This window comes from Budorcas taxicolor, chromosome 8, assembly GCF_023091745.1.
Source record: "Budorcas taxicolor isolate Tak-1 chromosome 8, Takin1.1, whole genome shotgun sequence".
Taxonomy (NCBI): Eukaryota; Metazoa; Chordata; class Mammalia; order Artiodactyla; family Bovidae; genus Budorcas; species Budorcas taxicolor.
Window position 1 is genome coordinate 66,002,404 of NC_068917.1, and position 25,254 is coordinate 66,027,657.

Below are 25,254 nucleotides of genomic sequence, written 5' to 3' on the forward strand. Positions count from 1 at the left end.
GAGGCATGTGGACAGCTCCCCAGATAGGACCTCACCTTCCTGCCTTTCAGCTTGTGCCTTTGGGCTTGATGATTCTTCGTTCTCTTGAGGCTAGGTATTCCCTTTGAACTTGGGGATAACAGAGCCTAGCTCACCTGTTTAGAGTAGGACGGGTCAGTGAGTGGGGCTGAGAGGGCTTTGTAAACTGTGAAGAGCTGGTCACAGATGAGGTGGGGGGAGATAACCCCATTCAGTGGAGCTCTGCTTCCCCAACAATGCCTGAGATTCGGCCTTTGGCAAGCTTGGCAGGACCCAGCAACTTAGTAAACATGACAGGGAACGTGGGCATCTGGTGTGTGTGTGGGCAAATGAGGTGACTCAGCCATGGCAAGGGGAGGGGGCCATCAGGAGCACAGAGCCTTCATCATGCTGCAGTCAGGGGTCCCAGAGACCCCCAGAATGTGTTTCCTACTTTACAGGAGCTTTCAGCCTGGACTTAGAAGATGGGGTTGGAGTCCCAGATCCTGTCTGGCGCTCACTATCCTCATCTTCACTGAAAATAGGTACAGATGAACCAGTCCACTGGGTCTCTGTCCTGACTGTGTTGCAGAATCATCTGGGAACTTAAAAAACATATACCAGGCCAGGCCCTACTTTGGAGATTCTGCATCAATGGTCTGGGGTTGGGCCTGTACATCTGTGGTTCCTGAAGGCTCCCAAAGGAATTCAAAGGTACAGCCTGGGTTGAAACATACCAGGCCTGAGTGGCCTCTGAAGTTCCCATCTTAGTTCCAGGATCACCCTGTGCTTTGGGCAAAACTCATGGCTGGCGCAGCCTTGGTAAGGAGGGGCACATTTAACTTCCAGCATTCCCTGCCTCTAGCTGGGCTGTTGTACTGACCACTGTGAGAGACAGCACCTTAGAGAAAGGGCTTAGAATATACAATAGAGAGACACAGAAAAACAGTCAGGGTCATCTGGTCCCATTTCCTTGCCCACTACAATCATCCTTCTCCAGAAGCCCTCCTGGGTGGGTGCCCATGGGGCTCTGCTGCCACACTTCCAGAGCTGGGACTCCCCACCTCCTGGGGACCTCTCCTGTTACCTTGGGCTGAAATCTACCTACGTCATCCTGGAAGAGGCAGGCTCTATGACCTCGGGGCTTTGGTGGTGGCAGTCAGTGGTCGCGGGCACCACTCTGCTGTCCGCATCCCCACCTAAGGGACAGTGTTTACACATATTTGGCTGATTCTGGCTGAAGGGAGAGAGGATGGCCTTCTGTCTGTGTTCCACCATTAGGCGGAACCTTGACTTACTTCTTGGAAGTTAAACTTCCTCTGCCCCTTTGTCAATGTCTTTTGAGTTCCTGCAGCAAACCCAGATCATCACCCTGCAAAGCAGCTTTCCTCAGGTCAAGGCCAATGTTTTTTCATCTCAGGTGGCAGATCCTCTAAAGGACAGCACATTCCAGGGGCCTCCTTGCTCAGATGGAGAAAGTGAGACCAGAGAGTGAATGACTTCCGAGAGGTCACAGAGCAAGTCAGGGACACAGATGAGGCCAGAACCAATGGATTCCTGCCCTGTGGGCTGAGAACCGCACACGTGCTGCCTCACAAACAGCAGATAGACCCAGGAGACCAGGAGCTCAGCCCAGCCCAGCCATAGACTCTCTGGAGACCTTGATTACTTGCCCTTCTCTCTGGGCCTCAGTTTCCCCACCTATGAAATAAAGAAGCTGGACCATGCCACTTCTTCGCAAACTTCTAATTTTTAGTAGGAGAATTATGTATTCCATAGAAGCCAATATTAGAATACAAAACAGCCCTCCTGGCTTAATCTTCCCCACCCTGCCTTGCTATGAACCCCAGCTTGAAAACCAGAGGCAGCTTCACTTCCTAGGTCCTTCCAGCTCTAACTTTGTACAGCATTGTTTTCCCCTTGAGAAATTATCGTGGACCCTTCAAAACAAGTAAACCGAAGGCAAGATATCATCTAGAAAGAGTCAGTTCAGACACCATTGTTTTAAGAAGGCAAATGGAAAATCGGCAGCAGGTCCCACTGGAATCTTTCAGCGACCAAGAGTTTCATTTCTGGTAAAAAATATAGAAACAGTAGCTATTCTTGGAGGACCTGTGGTTTGGTTCTGGACCTCCTCATGGAGCTGACTGGTGTCCCTGAGGGCGAGGAGGACAGAGGACTCTGCTCAGAGCCTCGGTGAGCTCATACGCAAGTTTCTGATCTCCAGTTCCAACTGTTTGGCCTGGACCTCGCGCTGGGTCACCAGCTCCCGGAGCCTTCGGATCTCATCTTGTTGCCGATAGAACATCTGCAGCAGCTGGGAGAGCATAGAGCAGAGCGGAGGGTCACTGGGCTGTCCTGGGATGCAAGGGGGCAGGACACCAGCAGAAAGCACTGACATTGCCCTTTGTCACTCAGAAAGGGGGGTGATGATATTAACATGGATGAGAATTGAGGGGGCAGCCACGGTAGATTTTTTTACAAAAATCTTGTTTTCTTCACCCAATAAATGAAATTCAAAAAAGAACTGACATCTCAGATATTTCTTGTCTCCTTAGATTTCCCCGCGGGTGGAGAAAAGGATACTTGACCCTGAAGTCCTGGAGACTGGAGTTTTCACCACCACTAAACTGTGTGACCTTGGACAGGTTACTTACCCCTTCTGAATTTCAGTTTCTTCCCCTAGAAACTGGGGGTCAGAAAACTAACCTCAGCATTATTACAATTGCTGCCAGTATACATGATGGCACTAGATGTTAGGTATTTCCCCTAAGGATCTCCGTTATTCCGCTGAATGCTACAACACCCCATGAGGGCAGGAAGTAGTATTAATGCTCCCATGTCACCACTGTGGAAACTGAGGCTGGGGGAGATTCAGCCCCTGAGTCCCAGAATTAGTGCTCAGGAGAGCCAGACTCAGAATCCCTCCGTGAGACACCAGCCCTTGTATCTGTTAGCTGCTACTTACTCCCCGGGCTGTTGAGAAAATACAATCAGATGATATGAGTGCCTATCTAACTGGGGCCTGGCACACAGTAGGCACTTAACAAAAGTTGACTCTGAGAGCACAGAAAATCCTAGAGAGTCAGAACCGGAAGGGACTTAAATACCCAAGTCAGACCCTTGTCTTTTTACAGATGGTTCTTCACCATCTGTAAGTAAACCCACCATATCTTGGCATGCAGATAGCGCTCATGACCTGCTTGTTAAGTGAACCAGCAAGGTGAGTTAAGTGGCCAGGCCAGGCCACACCGCGGGTCATTATTCTCACCCTTTCTCCCCCTCCCCACCCCAGCTGCTCCCCTCCCCTGGTGGACCCAGCCCCGCCACGTTCGCACCTCATTCTCTGTCTTTGGTGGGGGGCATTCGAAGATGTCAAAGCCATCTGAAAGCCAGGTTTTCTTCTCTTCCTGTCTGTATTCTGCCGCCCACCTGGGCGCCTTCTCCTCTAGCAGGGAGAAGGGCCTCCGGCCATCCTCTGCAACCAGCCTTTCTGTCTGGTTGAAGAGATGAGGCGAGGTGGGGGCCGTGGGCACGGAGAGGGTTCTCTCTGAGGGCAGAGGCTGCGGGCTCAGAGGCTCGGCACCAGGCCTAAGGGACATCAGGACGGGCTCTGGGAGGGAAGCAGAGGGCTGTGAGAGGCTGGAGAGCCCCTGAACAGACGGGCCCGAGGGGCGCTGACACACATGGAGCCACACACAGACATGCCACACGTGCGGCCCCATGCAGACAGGCACAAGCCCACAGGCTAGAGCAGAGTGCAAATGCACACTCATGTGATTAAGCGAGGCTTGAGTTGCAGGGGCTGCCCCAGAACACCATGAGCTCCTCCCGCCTGTGCTGCACTCTGCCATCTACCAGTTCACGAATTCTCCCAACACCCGCCTCCCACTGTGCAGGCCCTTGTATTGACAGACCCAGGAGGGAGGGTCAGGGCAGGGGCCACTGCCTACAGGGTCTCTGGGGTCAAAAAGTAATTGCAGAAGTGGTGGCAGGATGGGCAGGGGATCCAGCTAAGACTGTCCAGTCACTCTGCACAGCCCAGAGTTTAAAGACATTTTTCATGGAGCAAAATTCCTTGAACTGGGGGGAATTTCCTGAGCCACTTGGCGCAAGCCCGAATCTACGTGTATACATCCTAATGGCTGGAGTCTCACCCACTTGACCCCCAGGAAAGGCCCCAGCTGCTTTTAACCAACTGTCAACCACCAATCCTCTGGGGTCATGGGTTACGGGAAGGCACAAATATCAGCCAGACCCTCTCAGTCACTTGGGCCCACTGGACACTCCAGTGTCCCTCACATTCACCTGAGCCTTTTCTCTGCCTTCCTCACCTTTATTCATCCCACTGAGCCACTCCTGGGCTGTCAGAGAGGGCTGGGCACTGGCCGTGGGCGGGTAGATGTCCTCTTGGTAGGATTCTGACTGCGGGAGCAATCAGGACAGTGAGAGTGGGGATGGTTGGGGGAACCTCTTAGAGAGCCTGGGGTGCAGACTCTCCCCCAACCCCTGTGAGTGGAGGAAACTGAGGCCCAGAGCAAAGGGACGTGCCCCAGGTCATGGAGTAACTCAAGAGCAGCAGTGGGAGGGAGCACACTGACCATGAGAAAGGCTTCCCTTTGAGGAGGGGCCATCAGCCTCCCGGTGGCTCCCCCAGGGGCCTGGGCTCCAGGCTCCAGGTCCCAGGCTCCTTCTCCAGGAGGGGTTCCTCCCTCCCTTGGAGATGGCTCCCACCACCCTTACCCGTCGGGGTACAATCATAGATACGGGCTCGATGAGGCTTTTGGTTGTGATCAACTTGTAGAAACGGAAGATCTCACAGGAGGACACGTCGAGACCTCTCTTTGGCATAACACCTGTGGGTAGATGACAGAGGAGGGCCAAGAGATTCCTCAGCTGGGGCCTGGGGCAGCAGGGCCCCAGGGTGAGTGGCAAAGCCAGGCTGCACACCTGGATGTGAACAGAGACCACCCTCCTCCCACTGTTCTTCCCTCAACAAAGAGTCCTACATTGGGTCAGGCCCTGTGCTGGGGAGATGGGGTTGGAACCATCAGACTTTGCCTCCCATCTTCAAGGATTTTAGCCAGACTTTTACAGGAAGTGTGCTCTGTTCAAGGCCCTCCATCACTATGCCCACAGCTCCCAACCCAGATGGTCTTTAAAAAAAAAAATTATTTATTTAGGTTTTGCCACTTAAAAAAAAAAAATTTAGGTTGCACTGAATCTCAGTTGCAGCATGTGGACACTTAGTTGCAGCATGTGGGGATCTAGTTCCCCGACCAAGGATTGAACCCAGGCCCCCTGCATTGGGAGTGTGGAGCGTGACCTGCTGGACCACCAGGGAATTCCCCCAGATGCCCTTAATACAGTGACTCCAGCTTCCCTCTGATTAATGTCAGCACGCTATCTTATCTTTCTCCATTTACTTTTAATCTAGCTGTGTCTTTATGTGTAAGTGGGTTTCTTGCAGAGGGCACAGAATTGCATCCTGTCTTGTTTTGTTTCTTACCCCTAAAGATACTTAAAAACTAGCGATCTAGGTCAGTGTCCCCCATCTTCTTGCTACTGTTGTAACTGCTCAACTTTCAGCTACAACACCTTCATACTCTCCCCATGCCTTGCTCTGCTCCCCTTTTGGCTCCTCAGGTCTTGCCTCCTCCAGGAAGCCCTCCCTGGCTTCTTCCCTGTGTGCTCCCAGAGAACCTCCCACATAACTCAAGTAGAGCTCCCATTGACTCAGAGTGTTGACCTGCCCTGCTTTTAGGGCAGGGCCTGCAGCTGACTCATCCCTGTCTCCCCAGGCCCCATGTGGCCTCCGTGTCCCACACTCACCGATCCCCTTCTGTGGATTATAGGAGTGGTACTCCGTCAGGTAGTTCAGGTGAGGTTTGTTGGCACTGATCTCATAGTAGTGGATGTTCCTGTCTCCCTGTGGAAGAGAGGGCACCATTCAGAGCCGGGTGCCCCAAACCCCGCTCCTGGCCCCACTGCCACACAGCAGAAACCTGATGCTCACTATGAGTGACGAGTTGGCAGAGCCACCTCACACAAGGGCACACCAGGGAATGGTCACCAAGGCAGCAGGGGGTCCTTACTTTAACACTCAGTCGCTTCAACCATGACCCAGAGTCCACCCATGTGCCTCTAAGGCAGAGGCTTGGGGAGCACAGACCTGAACCCCACTCCATCCAAGAGCTGCACACGAAGGTCAAAAGTGCAGTGTCCTGAGACCATCCAGTGGGTCTTACCCCCGGGGCGCTTCAGGTTGTCATTGTCATAATGACTGGGTGGGGAGGTGGCTGCTGTCCCTGACACTGGGGGGAGGGGCCAGGGATGTGGAGTACAGGACAGTCCTACCTGGTGAAGACCCCCCTCTGCCCCAAATTCGAAGGTGCCCCTGCCAAGAAACACCAACTGGTCCCTCCTCATCTGGACCCAGAACTGGCGGGGGGTCAACTAGCTCAGGGCGTCCGGCCAAAGCCCTGGCCCCAGGTGTTCCAGTGGAGCCAGGAAGGTGGGAGAGGGCTGGGGGCTCCCCACAGGGGTAGAGGACCCAGCCACTCTTGCCTGGGCCTGCCCCTGCCTTGCAATCCAAGGGCCCCAGGCCAGCGGGACCAGGCAGCGCCTCCCTCCTGTGCCAGACTGACCTTCCCCACCACGTAGAGCATGTTGGTGTCCACATCATAGAAGGGAAACAGCACACCTGAGGAGCCATCGAGGTCCACCTCTGTGACAGGCACAGAGAGGTCATCCTGCAAAGGAAGGAAGACCAGGAAGGCCTGTGGGTCACTCACGGAGGCCCTTGGTGGTGCTAAGATAAGAATTCCTGCTCCAGGGCTCTGTGTGTGTGTATGTGTGTATGTGTGTGTGAGAGACAGACCACCTCCTTTTGCCTTGCTGGCATTTTGCCTTTAACAAATCACTTCTCGTACGCATGACGTCACTCCAGCCTTCCTCCTCCTGTATTATATCTACTATGAAGCAAGGAGATTCAGAGATAGAGAAGAAGCAGTCTGTTCAACTCTGGACAAGAGCTCCTTGAAATCAATACTACTTGGCCCGGTCCTCACCCTCTTCCTCACCCCCACCCACGTTGAACTGGCAGCTCTTCTTGCTCACATGCCTCTCTATTTCATCCTAAGTCCTTGCTCCATCCTAAGTCCTGGCATCCTAAGTCTGGATGGCAACCCCCCATCCAGAAGGCCATTTCCTTCTCCCACCCCACCCCGAGTCCTGGTCCCAGGCCCAGCCACCTCCCCTCTCTGACATTGAGGCTTCTTCTAAGTCCTAACCCCTCCCCCTCCTTGAATGACAAGATGCACAAGGTCTGGGTGAGTGCCATCAGGCTGCTGGCACCTCCCTGGTTGTCATCAATCAGTTTGGTCAGTGAGTGAATGCATGAATGAACAGATGAAGCCAGCACTCAGCTAAAGGGTGCTGGCGGCGGGGCGGGGGGGTGCAGAGAGGGGCGCTGGTAGGGCTGCTCTGGTGACTCACCTGGTCCCAGAGGGCCATCTGACGGTTGTTCCACCGGGATGTGCCTGTGGACAGCAGCTTCTTCAGGTTCCCCAGGAATAGCACTTTGTTGGCCCGGTGCCCTTTATAGTTGGCTTCCTGGAGTGACATGTGTGGTCAGGGACTCCTTGTCTTCCACTCAAAATGCCTTCTTTTCTCATCCCAGCTCTGCCTGGGGAATCCTTCCAGAGGCACCACCTCCAGGAAGCCTTCCTGGTTCTTTCCTATCCACACAAAGTCTCTCCCACTATTTTTGTTGCGGGTTCTTTTTAAAATTAAGACAGAGGCAGACTTCAGCCTAGCTCCACGTTTTTGCTAAGATTATTATTGAACATCCATTACATGCAAGCAAGTACTGTCACCTGGGTTATTTCATTTAAACTTCCCAGAGGAAGGACTAATGTCCTACTGTTGCAGATGAGAAAAAGGCTCAGAGAGCAGCAAGCGCTTGTCTAAGGTCACACAGTGGATAACAGTGGTACCTTATGGTCTCCTGACTCCATGTCATGCCTCTTGACAGAGCCGAGGCATATTGACAGCTTTGGAGTTAGACCAGGTTCAAGTCTCAGCTTTCAGTGTGGGCAAGTCCCTTAGCCTTTCTTAAGTCTCACTTTTCTCATCTGAAAAATGGGTATGATATATTCAACACCTCCCAACAGATGGGGATAGCATGCATAAAGACTTTGGCTAGAACACTGACAGCATCACTGCTCTGTTCTCAGAAGCCCCGATGCTCCCCCCATGCCCACTCCACTCCTTGCTCCTCCGACCCCAAGCCAGACCGCAGCCAAGCACTAACCTGGAGGACGGTCCCTGCTCGGGGGTCTAGAATCCGAATCTTGCGGTCTTTACACGAGGTGGCCAACAGGCTGCCATTGGTGTTGAAGGACATGGAGAGGATCACGTCTTGGTGACAGTTAATTGTCTTCACGGGGCTCATGATTACAGACTCCTTTGAATCCAGGTTCCAGACCATCACCTGCACAGCAGAGAGCCAGCTCTGAACCCAGCCCCACCCCCAGCCCCGTCCCAGTCCCCACAGTCACACGCCAGCCAGGCTGCAGTGAAACATGGTATCCCCGGAGGGAAGCCACAGATGGCAGTCTGGCCAAAAGGCCTCGGGTGAGAGGATGGATCTGCCCACTGAAGTGGCCACGTGGTAGGAGGGGGAAGTCAGCAGTCAGGCTGTCTAGCAGTGAAAAGAAAACACCATCTGCTTGGAGCAATGAAACATCCATGCTGGGAGGACCCCAGGGAACCAGCTAATCCAGGGGGTTTCAAAAAGTCATTAGCAACAGTTTCCACCACATAGTTAATAAGGGATGCCATGTTTAGCTGCACAGGCTGTGCAGTGCACAGCTCCAGGGCAACCCATTCCCAAAGTCCAAGATGTGAACAGAGCCCCCTGGAGTCGTGTACAGATAAAACTGTACAGCCATAAGCAGTGAAGTGAAAGTCGCTCAGTCATGTCTGACTCTTTACACCCTATGGACTATAAGTCCATGGAATTCTTCAGGCCAGGATACTGGAGTGGGTAGCCTTTCCCTTCTCCAAGGGATCTTCCCAACCCAGGTCTCTCGCATTGCAGGCAGATTCTTTACCAGCTGAGCCACAAGGGAAGCACATAAGCAGCAGCACACCCTACCTAAACAGATAACAGAGCACTTCTGATCAGAATGGGGTAGAGGACCTTTCAACCACTCCCATCCCACCCTCTTATCCATCACAGAGGCTTCTGAGGTGCCTCTGTAAAGCCTTATAGAGTTATGAAAGGAAGAGTTTAGAAGTTACGATGGCATCAACCCCATTTGTGTACAGACTGAGGCCCAGAGGAGAACAGGGACTTTCCCAGGTCACGCTGCAGGTCAGAGACTGAGTGGAGACAGAAACAAGATAGCCTGTGCTGTGAGCTTTCCCATTCCATGGGGCCCACAGCTTGCTAACATGGCAGTCAATGAAGGAGGCTGAGGCATCTCTGAGCAGGGGCCAGCTCACCCCCTCCAGCAAGACTAATGGACTGAACAGTGTCCCACACCAAAACTTATGTCTACCTGAAACCTCAGAATATGACCTTATTTGGATATAGGGTTTTCACAGATGTAATGAGGTCTTGAGAAATCTGTATGCAGGTCAGGAAGCAACAGTTAGAACTGGACATGGAACAACAGACTGGTTCCAAATAGGAAAAGGAGTACGTCAAGGCTGTATATTGTCACCCTGCTTATTTAACTTATATGCAGAGTACATCATGAGAAATGCTGGACTGGAAGAAACACAAGCGGGAATCAAGATTGCCGGGAGAAATATCAATAACCTCAGATATGCAGATGACACCACCCGTATGGCAGAAAGTGAAGAGGAACTAAAAAGCCTCTTGATGAAAGTGAAAGAGGAACGTGAAAAAGTTGGCTTAAAGCTCAACATTCAGAAAACTAAGATCATGGCATCTTGTCCCATCACTTCATGGGAAATAGATGGGGAAACAGTGGAAACAGTATCAGACTTTATTTTGGGGAGCTCCAAAATCACTGCAGATGGTGACTGCAGCCACAAAATTATAAGATGCTTACTCCTTGGAAGGAAAGTTATGACCAAACTAGACAGCATATTAAAAAGCAGAGACATTACTTTGCCAACAAAGGTCCATCTAGTCAAGGCTATGGTTTTTCCAGTAGTCATGTATGGATGTGAGAGTTGGACTGTGAAGAAAGCTGAGCGCCGAAGAATTGATGCTTTTGAACTGTGGTGTTGGAGAAGACTCTTGAGAGTCCCTTGGACTGCAGGGAGATCCAACCAGTCCATTCTAAAGGAGATCAGTCCTGGGTGTTCTTTGGAAGGAATGATGCTAAAGCTGAAGCTCCAGTACTTTGGCCACCTCATACGAAGAGTTGACTCATTGGAAAAGACTCTGATGCTGGGAGGGATTGGGGGCAGGAGGAGAAGGGGATGACAGAGGATGAGATGGCTGGATGGCATCACCGACTCGATGGACGTGAGTTTGAGTGAACTCCGGGAGTTGGTGATGGACAGGGAGGCCTGGCATGCTGCGATTCATGGGGTCACAAAGAGTTGGACACGACTGAGTGACTGAACTGAACTGAACTGAATGAGGTATCAATACAATGAGGCTATACTGGATTTGGGTGGACCCTACAATGACCGATGTCCTTATAAGAAGAGAAGACACATAGATACACAGAGAAGAAGGCAGAAGATGGAGGCAGAATGCAGTGATGCAGCTATAAACCAAGGAATGCTTGGAGCCCCTAGAAGCTAGAAGAAGCACAGAAGGACTCTTCCCTATAGCTTTTGGAGAAAGCATGGCGCTCCTAACATCTTGACTTTGGATTTCTGGCCTTCAGAACTGTGGTAATGCATTTCTGTTGTCTTAACCCACCCAGTGTGCTTTTATGTCAGGGGAGCCCCAGGAGATTAAATAGACAAACTCACCTTGTAGTCATAGCCGGAGCTGAAGAGGATGTTGGCAGCTGTGGGGTGCCACTCCACCAGGCCCACTTTGCGGGCATGGCCCACCAGCTCTTTCCTGAAGGCTGTGAGGTTCTTGGTCAGCAGCTGCTTGGGGATGTCCCAGATTTTAATCTGTCAGGAGAGACACGGCCCAAGGGGAGTGTTAGCTGGCGTCCCCTTGCAACCCTGAGTAACAAAACTGGCAGTGCCCCGCAGAAGGGCCAGGGCAAGTCTCTCTGTATCTACCTGTCATTCAGTGGAGAGGCAGCTGGGGCTCCTCAGAGGGACAGGGGCTTTCCCAAGGTCTTCCAGCCCAAGCAGGGGCTGGAGATGAGCCCAGGCTTCTGGGAATCTGTGCCATCCTAACCTGTAGGTGAGTGGATGGGCCATAGGCCTGATTCCCAGGCTGGAGATCACAGCAAGTCCACCTCTTAGCCTATCCCTCAGAGTACTGTGGTCCCAAAGGCTCAGGGGAGAGCTCCGAATGCCAAGAAGAAGGGTTTATACTATATCCTCAGGGTACTGGGAAGCCAGCGCAGTCTCTGGAGCAGGACAGGGCAGGGACAACCCCCAACCCCTTCTGTGAGAGGGGCCCCCTTGGATGGCCCAGAAGAGGAAGACTAAAGGTGAGAAGGTAGGCATTTAATGCTCCCAGTCTTATCCTTTTAAATCTTCCCTCTAAGCAAGATCTTCCCTCTCCACTGTCCATGAGATTATATGGCATAATATTTTCAAGCCACAGTAAAAATGTCCTTCACAGCATTTTTTTCCCCCTTCACAGCATTTTATAGTTTCCCTGGAAGATGTGCATTCCCATCAGGAAATGACACCTATCCACATTGGATGGTTGGGAGCTATTAGGCCCATTTTATAGATGGGGAGACTGAGGCCCATAGAGAGGAGGGACGGCACCCCAAGTTCCAAGGAGCCCAGAACTTCTATCTAACTCATGCCCTCCTCACACAGTGACGTCACCTTGTCAAGGATGGAGAAGTCAGGAGCGTCAGAGCTGCGTCCAGATTTCATTCTGTCTCCCTCCACCCCAGCCCCACTCCTCTCGGGAAAGGGGCACTCACCGTGGCATCTTCAGAACAGGAGGCGATCTCAAAATCATTGAAAGGGTTCCATTTGACATCTAAGACATTCCCTCTGTGCCCGCAGACCTTCGGGTAGTGGGGGTCCAACTTTCCTGTCTGTAAAACAGTACCCAGGGAGGTTGAGGACAGGATGCACCCAATTCCACTTTAGCATCTGGAGGAGGGTCACTCGGGCAGCCAGCAGTCACTGAGTGGACAGGAAGACATAGAGGGCAGAGCTAGTAGTGAATCCAGGACTTACCACTAATCCCTGTGTGATCCTGGGGGAGTCTCGACACCTCTCGGAGCCTCAGGAAAATGGAGGCAGTAATAGATATTTCAGAGAGTTCGAGTGAGGGTCATAGGAGGTGAGGTATGGGGAGGGTCTAGCTCAAGTGTCTAGCACATGCTAGGTGTTTAATAAAAGGACGTTTCTCTTCATATACTGCTAGCAGGAATGCAGAAATGGTGCAGCCACGGAGGAAAACAGGCTGGCAGCTCCTCAAAAGGTTAGACAGAGTTACTGTATGACCCCATAATTCTACTCCTAGGTACAGCCCCGAGAAAAATAAAAACATAGGTCTACAAAAAAATGGTACACCAATGTTCACAGCAGCATTATTCAAAATAGCCAAAAGGTGGAAACAACCCAAATGTCCATAAATGGATATCTAAAACCATATTCATACATAGTGTATTCATACAATGCAATATTTTCCAAAAAGGGAATGAAGTCATGTCCAACTCTTTCCAACCCCGTGGACTATAGCCCACCAGGCTCCTCTGTCCATGGGAGTGGGTTGCCATTTCCTCCTCCAGGGGAGCTTCCCGACCCAGGGATAAGAACCCGTGTCTCCTGCATTGCAGGCAGATTCTTTTATCGCTGAGCCACCCAGGAAGCCCCAGTATATTCATAAAATGAAACACGTTTAGAAAAGGGAAGGAAGTACGGACACATGCTACAATGTGGGTGAACACTGAAAACATCGTGCTAGCTGAAACACACCAGACATAAAAAGCCACATACTGCATGATCTGCTTAGATGATCTACCAGATGTGGTTCTGCTGCTTGAGCAAAGGAGCACACCCCCTGGTACCTAGAATTCTGAACCCTGACTGATGCATGTGAGAAGTCCAGGACAGGGGTAATTCCCTGGCTGTCCAGTGGGCAGGACTCTGTGCTTTCACTGCTGGGGGCCTGGACATGTCTCAAGTTGGGGAACTAAGATCCCAGAAGCTTCTAGGTGTGGCAACAACAACAAAAATCCAAAATAGTTACATCCATAGAGACTGAAAGCAGACTAGTGGTTGCCTAGGGCTGGGGGGAGAGGGGCATGGGGAGTGACTGCTAACGGGTATGCGGTTCCTGGGGGTGATGAAGTTACTTTCAAATTAGTGGTGATGGTTACCCAACATGTGAATATCTAAAACCCACTGAATTACACTCTTAAATGGTGAATTTTACAGTATGTGAGTTATAAAAGTGAAAGTCTCTCAGTCATGTGCAACTCTTTGTGACCCCATGGACTATACAGTCCACGGAGTTCTCTAGGCCAGAATACTGGAGTGGGTACCCTTTCCCCTCTACAGGGGATCTTCCCAACCCAGGGATGGAACCCAGGTCTCCCAGATTGCAGGTGGATTCTTTACCAGCTGAGCCACAGGGAAAGCATGTGAGTTATACTTCAATTAAAAAGAAAGGGTGGGTTTTTCCTGGGGCACAATGGATAAGAATCCACCTGCCAGTGAAGGAGACACAGGTTCAATCCCTGATCCAGGAAGATCCCACATGCCATGGAGCAACTGAGCCCGTGCACGGCAACTACTGAGCCAGTGCGCTAGGGCCAGGGAGCTCCAGCTACTGAAGCCTGTGCACCCTTAGAGCCTGTCTCCGCAGCCAGAGAAGCCACCACAATGAGATGCCTGTGTACCGCAACTAGAGAGTAGCCCCCATTCACTGCAGAACAGCCTGCGCAGCAATGAAGGCCCTGCACGGCCGAAAATAAATAAATCAAAAAAGAAAAAGGAAAGGGCATTTCCTCCCTTCCCCTCTTTCCTGCTGAGAATTCCTCTCTAGGGGCTGGGAGGACATACAGGTTTCACAGCCCTGCAGCTGAGAACTCCTGGGTCATAAGAAAACTACACCAGTTCAAGCACAGAAGCTGGCAGCTGGCAGGGACCAACACACTGATTTTACACATCACACTGCATGGCCCTGGCAGTACAGGGCCCAGAACGCCCTCTGCCTGCCAATGCAGACACCGCCCACATCCGCTACCCAGCCTCAGGTTCTAGAGCCCACCCACCGGCAGGCTCCACCCTTATATCTAAGTGAAGGAGACAGGGGAGAAGAAAACTGGCTGACACTCACCCATCTGGCAGATCATTTCAAGGAGCCTGGAGGACAAGCCCAATGCAATGTGCTGGGTGAACATCAGACGCAGTACTTGACCTCACATAACTAATGGTCTCAGGGATATTTAAAACCATATTTTCAAGGACAGAGTGAACTCAGGGAACACCCACAGGCTCTTCTTCCCTCACCTGCCCAACTCTGCAGAGCCCCCTGCACTCTTGTGGAAGGTCCTGAGACCATGCCCAAGGGAGAGCAAGCAAAGACCAGGGACGCTCTACGGCCTTGCCTCCTAGGGCTACAGAGAGGGCAGCTGCCATGATTACAGGCATAGGACATCCCATTACCTCTGGCAAACTAGGAGACAGACACCTGAGCCTCTGGTTCATGCATCTTAGCTCTGAAAACAGGCCATGGTCCCAGGCTCCCCTTCAGAAATCCTCTGCCCAAATCTGATCTCATTCCTTGGGAAAGGGTCTTAGACATCTCTCCCTAGACTGGATCCCTTCCAGGAGGGGGAACCCTATAAAGCACATTATTTGACAAATTGGGATGTGAATGGTAGATAAAAGTATTGTAAAGCTCAGCTGAGTGAATTTGACAATGTACTGTGGGTATGTAAGAAAAAAATTCCTATTTTTAGGAAACATACTAGTATTTAGGGATAACTGAAAAGCAGAGACATTACTTTGCCAACAAAGGTCTGTCTAGTTAAGGCTATGGTTTTTCCAGTGGTCATGTATGGATGTGAGAGTTGGACTGTGAAAGAAGCTGAGCGCCGAAGAATTGATGCTTTTGAACTGTGGTGTTGGAGAAGACTCTTGAGAGTCCCTTGGACTGCAGGGAGATCCAACCAGTCCATTCTAAAGGAGATCAGTCCTGGGTGTTCTTTGGAAGGAATGATGCTAAAGCTGAAACTCCAGTACTTTGGCCACCTCATGCGAAGAATTGACTCATTGGAAAAGACTCTGATGCTGGGAGGGATTGGGGGCAGGAGGAGAAGGGGATGACAGAGGATGAGATGGCTGGATGGCATCACCGACTCGATGGACGTGAGTTTGGGTGAACTCCGGGAGTTGGTGATGGACAGGGAGGCCTGGCGTGCTGCGATTCATGGGGTTGCAAAGAGTCGGACATGACTGAGCGACTGAACTGAACTGAACTAATCATCAAAGCGTTTAGAAAATAAAAAAGTACTTTCACATACATTGGAAAAGACCCTGAGGCTGGGAAAGATTGAAGGCAATAGGAGAAAGGTGGCAGAGGATGAGATGGTTGGATAGCATCACCAACTCAGTGGACGTTAATCTGAGCAAACTCTGGGAGATAGTAAAAGAGAGAGGAGCCTGGCATGCTGCAGTCCATGGGGCTGCAAAGAAGTGGACATCGCTGAGCGACTAAGCAGCAGCAGACATTCAGAGAGAGAGACAAAATAAAGACTTTGGATGTGTCATCTGATAGTGCTGTGTGAGGAGGCGAACAAAAGATCAATTTCTTTCAGATGGTTTAGCCTTCTTCATGGATGAGGAAAACGGGCCCCCGAGCAGAGGGCAGCAAGGCAGCACCTGGAGTGAGGGCCCTGCAAAGAGATCACTGCACCCACAGGCCCAGCTCAGGTCTCCATGGGACCATCGCTCCAGCCACCAGGCCATTCTCTACTGTTCTAAAACATGACCGATAATCTCTCCCTTGCAGGGTGATGAGAGTAAAATGACGTACTGTAGTTGAAAAGTCCAACAGTGATCTCCTATAGTAAGTGCTCAAATAAGAGCTTTTATTATACGTACATTTGTGTGCACACACATGTGCATGCATGCTAAGTTGCTTCAGTCGTGTCCAATTCTTTGTGACCCTAGGCACTGTAGCCTGCCAGGCTACTCTGTCCATGGGATTCTCCAGGCAAGAATACTGGAGTGGGTTGCCAACATACACAAACATCTACATATGTGTATATATACATATATATATATATTTTTTTTTTTAATAAAAGCTTTTGGTTGTGCTTTTTGGAATGAGAGATCTTAGTTCCTCCCTGACTAGGGATGGAACCCACATCCCCTGCATTGGAAACACAGAGTCCTAACCATTGGACGGCCAGGGAAGTCCCACACATGTACCCTAAAGGTGAGGGAAAAAAGACTGGAAGGAAATGCATCAAAATGTTATTCATAGTGATCTCTACATGGTGAGTTAAATGGGTGTGGCTTTTAAAAAATCATCCTCTGTATCTTAAAAAATTTTTTTTCTAAACTATAAAAACTGTGTAAAATTTTGCAATAAAAAAGGTATTTAAGAGGGAGGTTCGAGAGGGAGGGGACATGTATACCTATGGCTGATTCATGGTGATATATGGCAGAAACCAACACAACATTGTAAAGCAATTATCCTTCAATTAAAAATAAATATTTAAAAAAAAAAAAAAGTATTTAAGACAAGACTTTCTGAAAAGATCGGGTCCTTGCAGGATTAGCTAAAAATTTCTGATAAAGCTGCAGAGCCTGAGGGGCTCTGCGATCAGGAATGGTAAAAAACACAGCAAAGCTCAACTAGCCTGCACTTGTGGCAGGCATTACTAATGGATCACTGACCACCCCCACCCCTCACCCCCCAGACTGGCGGAAGAACTTGTCCAGGGTCATGGGGAAGGTGAAGGGCAGAGTTGGGCTAGAGCCCAGGGTGAGCCTGTGGCATACTCACTGTGGTCTGAGGGAACACCAGCCCTGTCTGAGTCAGTGTCCTGACCCCCTTCCTGCACACAGCCTTTCCCTTCTCTTGGATCATTTCCTGGGCCAAAGGGCCAAAGCAGTCAGCAGCACTGTCTTTGGCTGTGGCGTACTCAGGTGCTTTCAAGGCCTTGATCTCTGCACTCTGGCCCAGGGCCAAGCCCCAGTTTCTGCCCTAAGAAGGTTTCTCGAGAGAGTCGATTGTCCCTGGCCTTGGCTGACTGGAAGCAGTGTGCCCAGGAGCCCCATTCAGACTCCAGCCTCCAGCTCTGTGAGCTTCAGACTCAGAGGTACCTGAGAGCCAGGCCTGGCTCTGGTGGGCACTCCTCCCAGGACTCCAAGAGCAGAGGCCCCATCCCCACACAGCTTCTCTTACTTCTTAATGAACAAAGGATGGCAGGTGGTCCCCAGAGGCTGGTAGGCCCTGTGCCTAAGAGGGTTTCTGTGGGAGGACCCACATTAATAGACATTAGCCAGTCTGATGGGCTATTGACCGGGTTGCTAAAAGCCCTGTCAAGACAGGGATATTTATAATCCAGAGGCCACTGCTGCCTTTCAGCCCATTAGGCCAGCAGTCAGCCAAGGACAGGACTCTGATTTATGGATATGTGTGTGTGTGGGGGGGGGGGGTGCTCTAAATGGGGGCTTCCCAGGTGGTGCTAGGGGTAAAGAACCTACCTGCCAATGCAGGAGATGTAAGAGATTGGGTTCAATTCCTCAGGAAGATCCCCTGGATGAGGGCATGGCAACCCACTCCAGTATTCTTGCCTAGAGAACCCCCATGGACAGAGGACCCTGGAGGGCTATGGTCCATAGGGTTGCAAAGAGTCGGACACGACTGAAGTGACTTAGCGCACACAGCACAGACTCTAAACCAGAGGAGACACACCTGTCCTCCTCCTAGACGCCAGGGAGCTGCTCAGCCTGGAGAGACAGCACCTCCAAGTCTCTGAGGAGCGGCTGTCCTGGGGCAGATGGAGTGGACGGGACTGTAGGACCCAGAAGGCAGCAGCCTGGTGGGGTGGGACAGGAGAGGCTGTGGGGTTACCGTCGTGACCTTAGGGCTCACAGGGAACCTGCCTCTCTGTCAGTTTCCTCATCTACAAAATGGCAACAGTAGTAGAATCTCAGGGTGGATGTGAGGATTAAATGAGTTCATACACATACAGTGCTTAAGACTGTCTCGGGAATTCCCTGGTGGTCCAGTGGTTAGGACTCAGAGCTTTCATGGCCAAGGCCTGGGTTTGTTTCCTGGTCGGGAAACTAAGATCCCACAAGCTGTGTGGCATGACCAAATGAAAAAAAAAAAAAAAAAGACTCTACTCGGTACATGGTGAGCTTTCAGGAAATTCACTAATATAAGTTCATCAGAACTAATCACAGTTACCCAGCTTTATTGTTGCTCAGTACTTTACAGGGGCCAGGATGTACTTAGTGAGGCCAAGGTGTCCTCAGTGAATGCACTCAAGCACATTATTACATCTATAAGGAACATGTTTGCAAGTATTTTTCTTTAGGAACCATAATTTCAGGAGTCATTCATGTGCCAGGCTGTGTGCTAGGGGCTCTGCTCAATTATTTAATTAGTTAATTATTCCAGCCACCCCAGGAAGCAGTGCAAGAATCCCCATTGAGAATGTAGAAGCTGGGGATAGCAAGGATTTATAATCAGAGCCACTTCAACCACGGCAGAGCCGTGAGAACTGGGAATGCTTTCTCTCACTCATGGTCTGCCTCTTGCTATCCCCACACCATAGTTGTCATCAGTGTCATGCAGGCCTTTCAGTGAGGACCTCCTATGTGCCAGATCTTATGTCCCATGCAAGTGGCGGCAGAAGATGGATTACTCATGATCTGTGCCCTCCAGGAGACGCCAACCTGTGGAGGAGGCAGGATATAGTGTACTCAGGGCTCAGAGGCAGAAGAAATGCCCTGGGGGATCAATCAAAGAAGGTTTCCTGGAGGAGGATGCCTTTGAATTGGGCCTTAAAGAAAGACTTTGACCAGACTAGGATGAAGGGGAGGCACTGCAAGCCATAAGGGTTGGGCCATACACAGATAGGTTTGAAGTAGAGAGATCCTAAAGCAAGCAGGCAAAACGGTAGACTGATGGGTAGGAAGGTAGAGAAGTGCAGACAAGAGGGGACAGGTCACCTTGCATAGAGCTAGATGCAAATGGAGAGATGGACAAGTGGACAGGTGAGACATGTCCTAACTAGAGTCGGTGAGACTTAGCCAGAGGGCTGCCCAGAGGAAATAGCTGAGCAGGGAAAAGACAGGAGTGTTCCCTAATCTTGCAAATACACGTGCTGCTAAAATGCAAATCATGTTCCCAGGAGGATTTAGGGAACGCATCATTCATCAGCCCTCCTCTCACATGCTCAGATGAGCCTGGGGAAGGTCCACTGTAGAACCGCACATCCAGGGCTGGAAGTGGTGAACAGTGGAGGCTATCTGGTAACCTAGCTTGGTCACCTCCAGAGGTGGGGAGCCCATGTCCCCACTAGGTGGCTTATTTCACTTTCAGACCTTGTTACAAACTGTGAGCAAACACTTCTTACTCGGAACCTAGTATAGCCTCCCTGTGGCCCTCCCCGCTCCCTTTACTCTCCACTTCTGGTTCCAGCTCTGTCCTTTGGACCCCAAAGGACACCTCCACCCCACGCCACCTCCCTGGTCCCAGGCCAGCTCCCTTCCAGGCTGAACAGACCCTTAGAACTGGAAGAGACTTTCTCCCCCAAAGAAAAACAGTAAAACAGTCTAGCACACACCCTGCATCTCTACATTTCTAGAAGGGGAACCTGAGTATGGAGGGAACAGGTGTATGCTGTGGAGGGCTCTGAGGTTTACAGCGTCAGCTGGGATGTGGATGAAGAGTTCTGGTGAGAAAGGCAGGACTTTGTGTGCAGGCAATGGGAAGGGGGTGGGTCCTAGGAGTGATGTGGCATGACACAGGCTTAGGCAGGGTCTGGCTGGCCTCCAAGAGCACAGCAGTGAAGTGCTCCCCTCCCCCTGCTCCCAGGCACCTGTTCACCATGTGTCCCTTTGGCCCCCCAAGCCCATGCCCTCCTCTGGCTGGTCTACTCCCAGCGATGCTGCAGGGCTTGACCCCAGAGCTCTGCCTGTTCTTGCTGGCATTCCTCCCGACCTCCACACCTCACAGCAAAGTCCACCTCCCACCTGATCAGGTGGGTCTGCCATAGGCCTGGTGCCAGGGGCCAAAGCCCAACCTGGCGTGTCCCCCAGGCTCAGGGCGGGCGTGTCCCCAGACCTCCCCACTGAGCCTTTGTTCCCTGAGTGCAGCCCTTGGTTGCCTAGGCTGCCAGCGCCACCCTGCAGTGGGTTCACCCTGGGTCACAGGGTGGAAGAGAAAAAGACTGTGGAGTCACTCCCTTTGGGACACCTGACACCACATGGGGCAGCCTGGCCCTTCTGAGAATAAATCCCATACACGGTGGTAGAGCCAGGAATCTTCCAATCCTGCGCTAAAATAAAGAATTTGCTAGCTTGTCCCTTCCTTTCTTCCTTTACTGACATTCTCTGTGCCTGGATGGGACTTACACCCTGGTAACTGACAAGGAACCGATGTCAGCCAGAGCCAAAACTCAGAAGTGCAGGTCGGCTGAATGAGAGTGGGGCCCCAAGACCATGTCCAGGTCTGGGCCCACACCCTTCCTGCTCAGGGTCCTTCAGACAGTCAGCTCGGCATCCTTATCCATATAATGGGGCAATACCTCCCATAAAATGGTCTAATAAAGGTGCAGCGTAAGCCCTGGCCCTGCTGACCACATGGAAAAGGGCCTGCAGGCCTGTCTGCCCAGGTAAGCACTGCACCATGGGACCAGCAAGGGTCCTTTCCCTCTCTCCGCCTCTCCCTCCTGCTTCGTCACACTGGATGTGGTTACTTAAGAAAATGTCAACCAGATGCAATGTGTGGACCTTCTCGATGCTGTCTCAAACAAACCAGGAGCAAAGAGGCATTTATGAGGCAATCAAGGGCTTTTTCACATAATAGGAAATTGCTGTGATCCTGGCATTATGGTTATGTCAGAATAAACACATTTGTTATGTCACATTCTGTTATGTCAATAACAGAAAATGTTATTATTTTATAGAATTGCAAACTGAACTCTGTGGGGGTAAAATGACAAACAGTCTGGGCTTTGCTTTAAAATATTTCAGGAAAAAAAAAGGGATGGATGAAGCAAGCATGGCAAAGTCTTCAAAATTCTTGAATCTGGGTGTGAAGAGGTCACGATATTGTTTTCACCTACCTTTGTGTTTGAAAATTCTTTTTGTAATGATAAAAAAAAAAGAACTAGAATAGAGCCTAGCTGCTGAAAAACAGCAGCATTGGCATCACCTGGGACGCCAGATTTAACAAATAAAAAGAGGATACCTGGTAAAATTTGAATTTCAGATAAACAGCAAAGGACTTTTTAGAAGTTATGTTCCATGTAATACTTTACTTATGCTATAAAACTATTTGTGAAAATAGCTTGGCAGTTTCCTATAAAATGGAACATGTAACTACTTTATGATCCAGAGATTGCACTCCTAGGCATTTATCCCAGAAAAATGGAATTTACTTATGTGCACACAGAAACCTGTACACAAATGTTTATAGCAGTTTCATTCCTAACAGCTCCTTCAACAGCCCTTCAACAGCCAAGGGTTCAACAAACTGTGCAACCACACCACAGAATACTACTCGGCAATAAAAAAGAATAAGCAATTGATACAGACAACAACCTGGATGGATCTCCAGAGAATTCACTGAACGAAAAAAGTTAAGCCCGAAAGGCTACACACTGTATGGTTCCATTTGTGTGATATTCTTCAAAAGCAAATGTATAGGAACAGAGAACAGATTTGTTCAATCAATGAAAATTTATAAGTATCAACTGTGTCTGCCCACGTGATATGTGGGTAAGCAAAGTACTGGTTCTCCCCAACTCCTCCCACATTGCAAGTACATTAAGAAGTACTACCAGAAGAACACAAGTGACTCTAATTCAAAGCACTCAGGGCATGGTATCCTAAGAAAGCAATGTACTATGGAATATATAATGAAAAGGAGAATGCTCTGGACATTTGGAGGAGGGGGAAAAAGTGACTAATCATGAACATGGCACACATTTCCATTTACTTAGGTCATCTTCATTATTAGCCTGTCAACGATGCTCTGTAATTTTCTCCTATTCAGTTTTGCTTATTAATTCCTGGGTATTTACTCTTTTCATTCTACTGGAAATAGTTACATTTTCTAAGCACTCTTGTTATGTAAAAATGCAATTCTGACTTGGATTCTGATTTTTCATCCAGTCACCTTCCAAACACTGATTATTTTTTCTAGTAATTTGACTCTAGTTCTTCTGGTTTTCTATGTAGACAATCACATCAGTAAATAATATGGTTTTATCTCTTCCTTTTCAATCCTTATACCCTTAACTTATTTTTCTAGTCTTACTGTGCAGGCCAGCACCTTTTATATTCTTTTTTTGGGGGGTGGGGGTGTCAGTTCCCTGACCATGGGTCAAACCTGGGCCACGGTAGTGAGAACTCAGAGTCCTAACCACTGGACAGCCAGGGAATTCCCTAAAGGGATGTTTCTTTTTCATAAGTGATGTTTGCACCATATTAACAAAGAGATTAAATACCACCAATATCAGCAATAATGGGACAAACTGACCTCATGTGTCATACGACATAATGAACTGAGGATACAACATCACTTATTTAATATTCTTGCCAAAAACATACAACATGAATCTAATCACAAGAAAGCAATGGGTCAAATTCAATTTTAGCAACATCCTTCAAAACAGCTGGGCTTTACAGCTTTAAAATGTCAATATTATGAAATGAAGTAGACTAAGTAGTCTAATGAATAAAGTGACAACTAAATATAATGCATGATCCTGGGTTAGACTTGACCAGAGATAAAATTTTTTTATACACACATTGTGAAAGATATGTAAAAAAAGACAAAAGGTAAATTTGGCAGAATCTTAACAACCAGTGAATCTTGGTGAAGGATAATCATTTATTCAACTATTTTTGCAACTTTTCTGTAGGGTTGAGAGTCTTTCAAAACAAGAAGTTTAAAAAAGTCTGTTTCCTAGCAGACAGGAGCCAGGTGGGGTGGGACAGGAGAGGCTGTGGCGCTACTTCCCTAGTGGCTTAGCGGTAAAGAATCCACCTGCCAGTGCAGGAGATATGGGTTCAATCCCTGGTCTGGGAAGATCCCACATGCTGCAGAGCAACTAAGCCCCTGCACCACAACCACTGAGCCTGTGCGCCTTAGAGCCCATGCTCTGTAACAAGAGAAGCCACCGCAATGAGAAGTCCGAGCACCGCGACTAGAGAAAAGCCCCTGCGCGGCAACCCAGCACAGCAGAAAATAAATATATTTTAAAAAATTCTGTTTCCTATGTTAGTGAAGATCCCTTTTCCTAGTTTGCAAAGAATTTTTATTTTGATCATGAATGGATCCTGAATTCTGTGTGTGTGCGTGCTCAGTTACTTTAGTCGTGTCTGACTCTTTGCGACCCCAAGGACTATAGCCCGCCAGGCTCCTCTGTCCGTGGGATTCTCCAGGCAAGAATACTGGAGTGGATTTCCATTTCCTCCTCCTGGGGAACTTCCCAACTCGGGGATCAAGCCCACGTCTCCTGCGACTCCTGCACTGGCAGGCAGATTCTTTACCACTGAACTACCTGGGAAGCCCCACATAAGCATTAGTGCTGCAAATTTCCCTTGAAGCACCACTTCCCTGCATCCCCATAATTTTACTGATATATTTCATTTTCATTCATGTGCAAGTATTTTTAAATTTCCATTTTGATTTCTTCTTGGATCTAGAAGTTATTTAGAAAGGTATTTTTATTTATTATTATTATTTTTTTTTTTGGCCAGGCTGATCGGCATGTGGAATCTTAGTTCCCTGACCAGTGATTGAACCTGTGCCCTCTGCAGCAGAAACATGGAGTCTTAACCCATGGACCACAAGGGAAGTCCCTAGAAAGGTGTTTTTAAACTTCTAAATGAATGAGAATTTAAAATTTCTCTCTTGTTATAAACTTCTAACTCAATTGCATTGGGATCAGAAAACCTGATCTGTGAATCTGTTTTGTGTGCGGTTTTAACTTCTAAAGGCCTCTAGGGCTCTAAGTCTGTTGTTGGTTTCTTCAGCTGATGCTTACTCAGGGGGGCTTACATGCTTGGTAGCTCTGTTTATGAACTTCCCTAGTCTTAATCTGTGGGAGTCCTGTTCACACTGAGATACTTTTCTCTGGAGAAACTTTCTACCTGCCTCCACCACAAACCAGAGGTACTACCAAGCCCTCCAGTCCCTTCGGAGATGCTGCCTCAAGGCAGAGACTCAGGATCCTGAAAAGATCCGCTGTTAAATTAATCTATATGAAACTGCCATTTTGGGAATTCAAGTCTGTTAAATATCAGCAACTGCATATGTCCCAACTTCTGCTGTCAACGATTGCCACAAGACAAGCCTATTCTTCCTGTTCACTTGCTGCTTACCTCTCCTACTTAGATTTTGCCTCAAGGTCCTTTTCTCTCTTGGAGAGAGGAGCTGGCTTTGGAGACTTCCCCAATGCCTTGTGAGCCTGGCAATGCATTTAATGTTATTCAGGAATGAATTACTTTGCAGTGGGGTCCTAAACATAGGACCTCATGAGAGTCCTAAACAACTGCAAGAAGCTGAAATCCCAGGAGAGGCATACTTTTCCAACGAACAAACCAAGACGGAAAGGGGTGAAATGACTTATTCACAGTCACACAGCAGGACTAGGACGTGAACCCATGTGTGGAATCCAAACTGAGGCTCTTTCTACTTCCCCTCTGTCCTGTGCTGCCTCCAGAGAGCTGTTTGGGTCTGGGCCTAGCAGGCGTCCTTACCTGGTGCAAGGGGATGACGAGGAAGGCACCCCCACCAGTACACTCAGTCACGACTGCAATGAAGTGGGGGTTCACAGCGCAGAAATGATTGTCTTGGACGCTGTGGGTGATGGGCACAGAGTCGTAGCAGTTCTCCTTGCTGGCTGGTTTGCCAAAGACGTGGCGGAACTTGGAGCTCCGGTACTGGGGGTTCCATGACAT

General features: G+C 49.6%; 1 protein-coding gene across 1 annotated transcript; it reads right to left on the reverse strand.

The window, feature by feature from the left end:
* Positions 1–2,182: 2,182 nt before the first annotated feature.
* Positions 2,183–25,254, reverse strand: CORO2A (coronin 2A). The gene is made up of 11 exons (XM_052644774.1): positions 25,054–25,254; positions 12,057–12,173; positions 10,963–11,112; positions 8,312–8,491; positions 7,495–7,611; positions 6,645–6,749; positions 5,830–5,926; positions 4,741–4,853; positions 4,332–4,422; positions 3,336–3,610; positions 2,183–2,314 (listed from the first exon to the last, which is right to left on the reverse strand). The coding sequence occupies exons 1-11, from the start codon at positions 25,252–25,254 to the stop codon at positions 2,183–2,185; spliced, it is 1,578 nt and encodes a 525-aa protein (XP_052500734.1).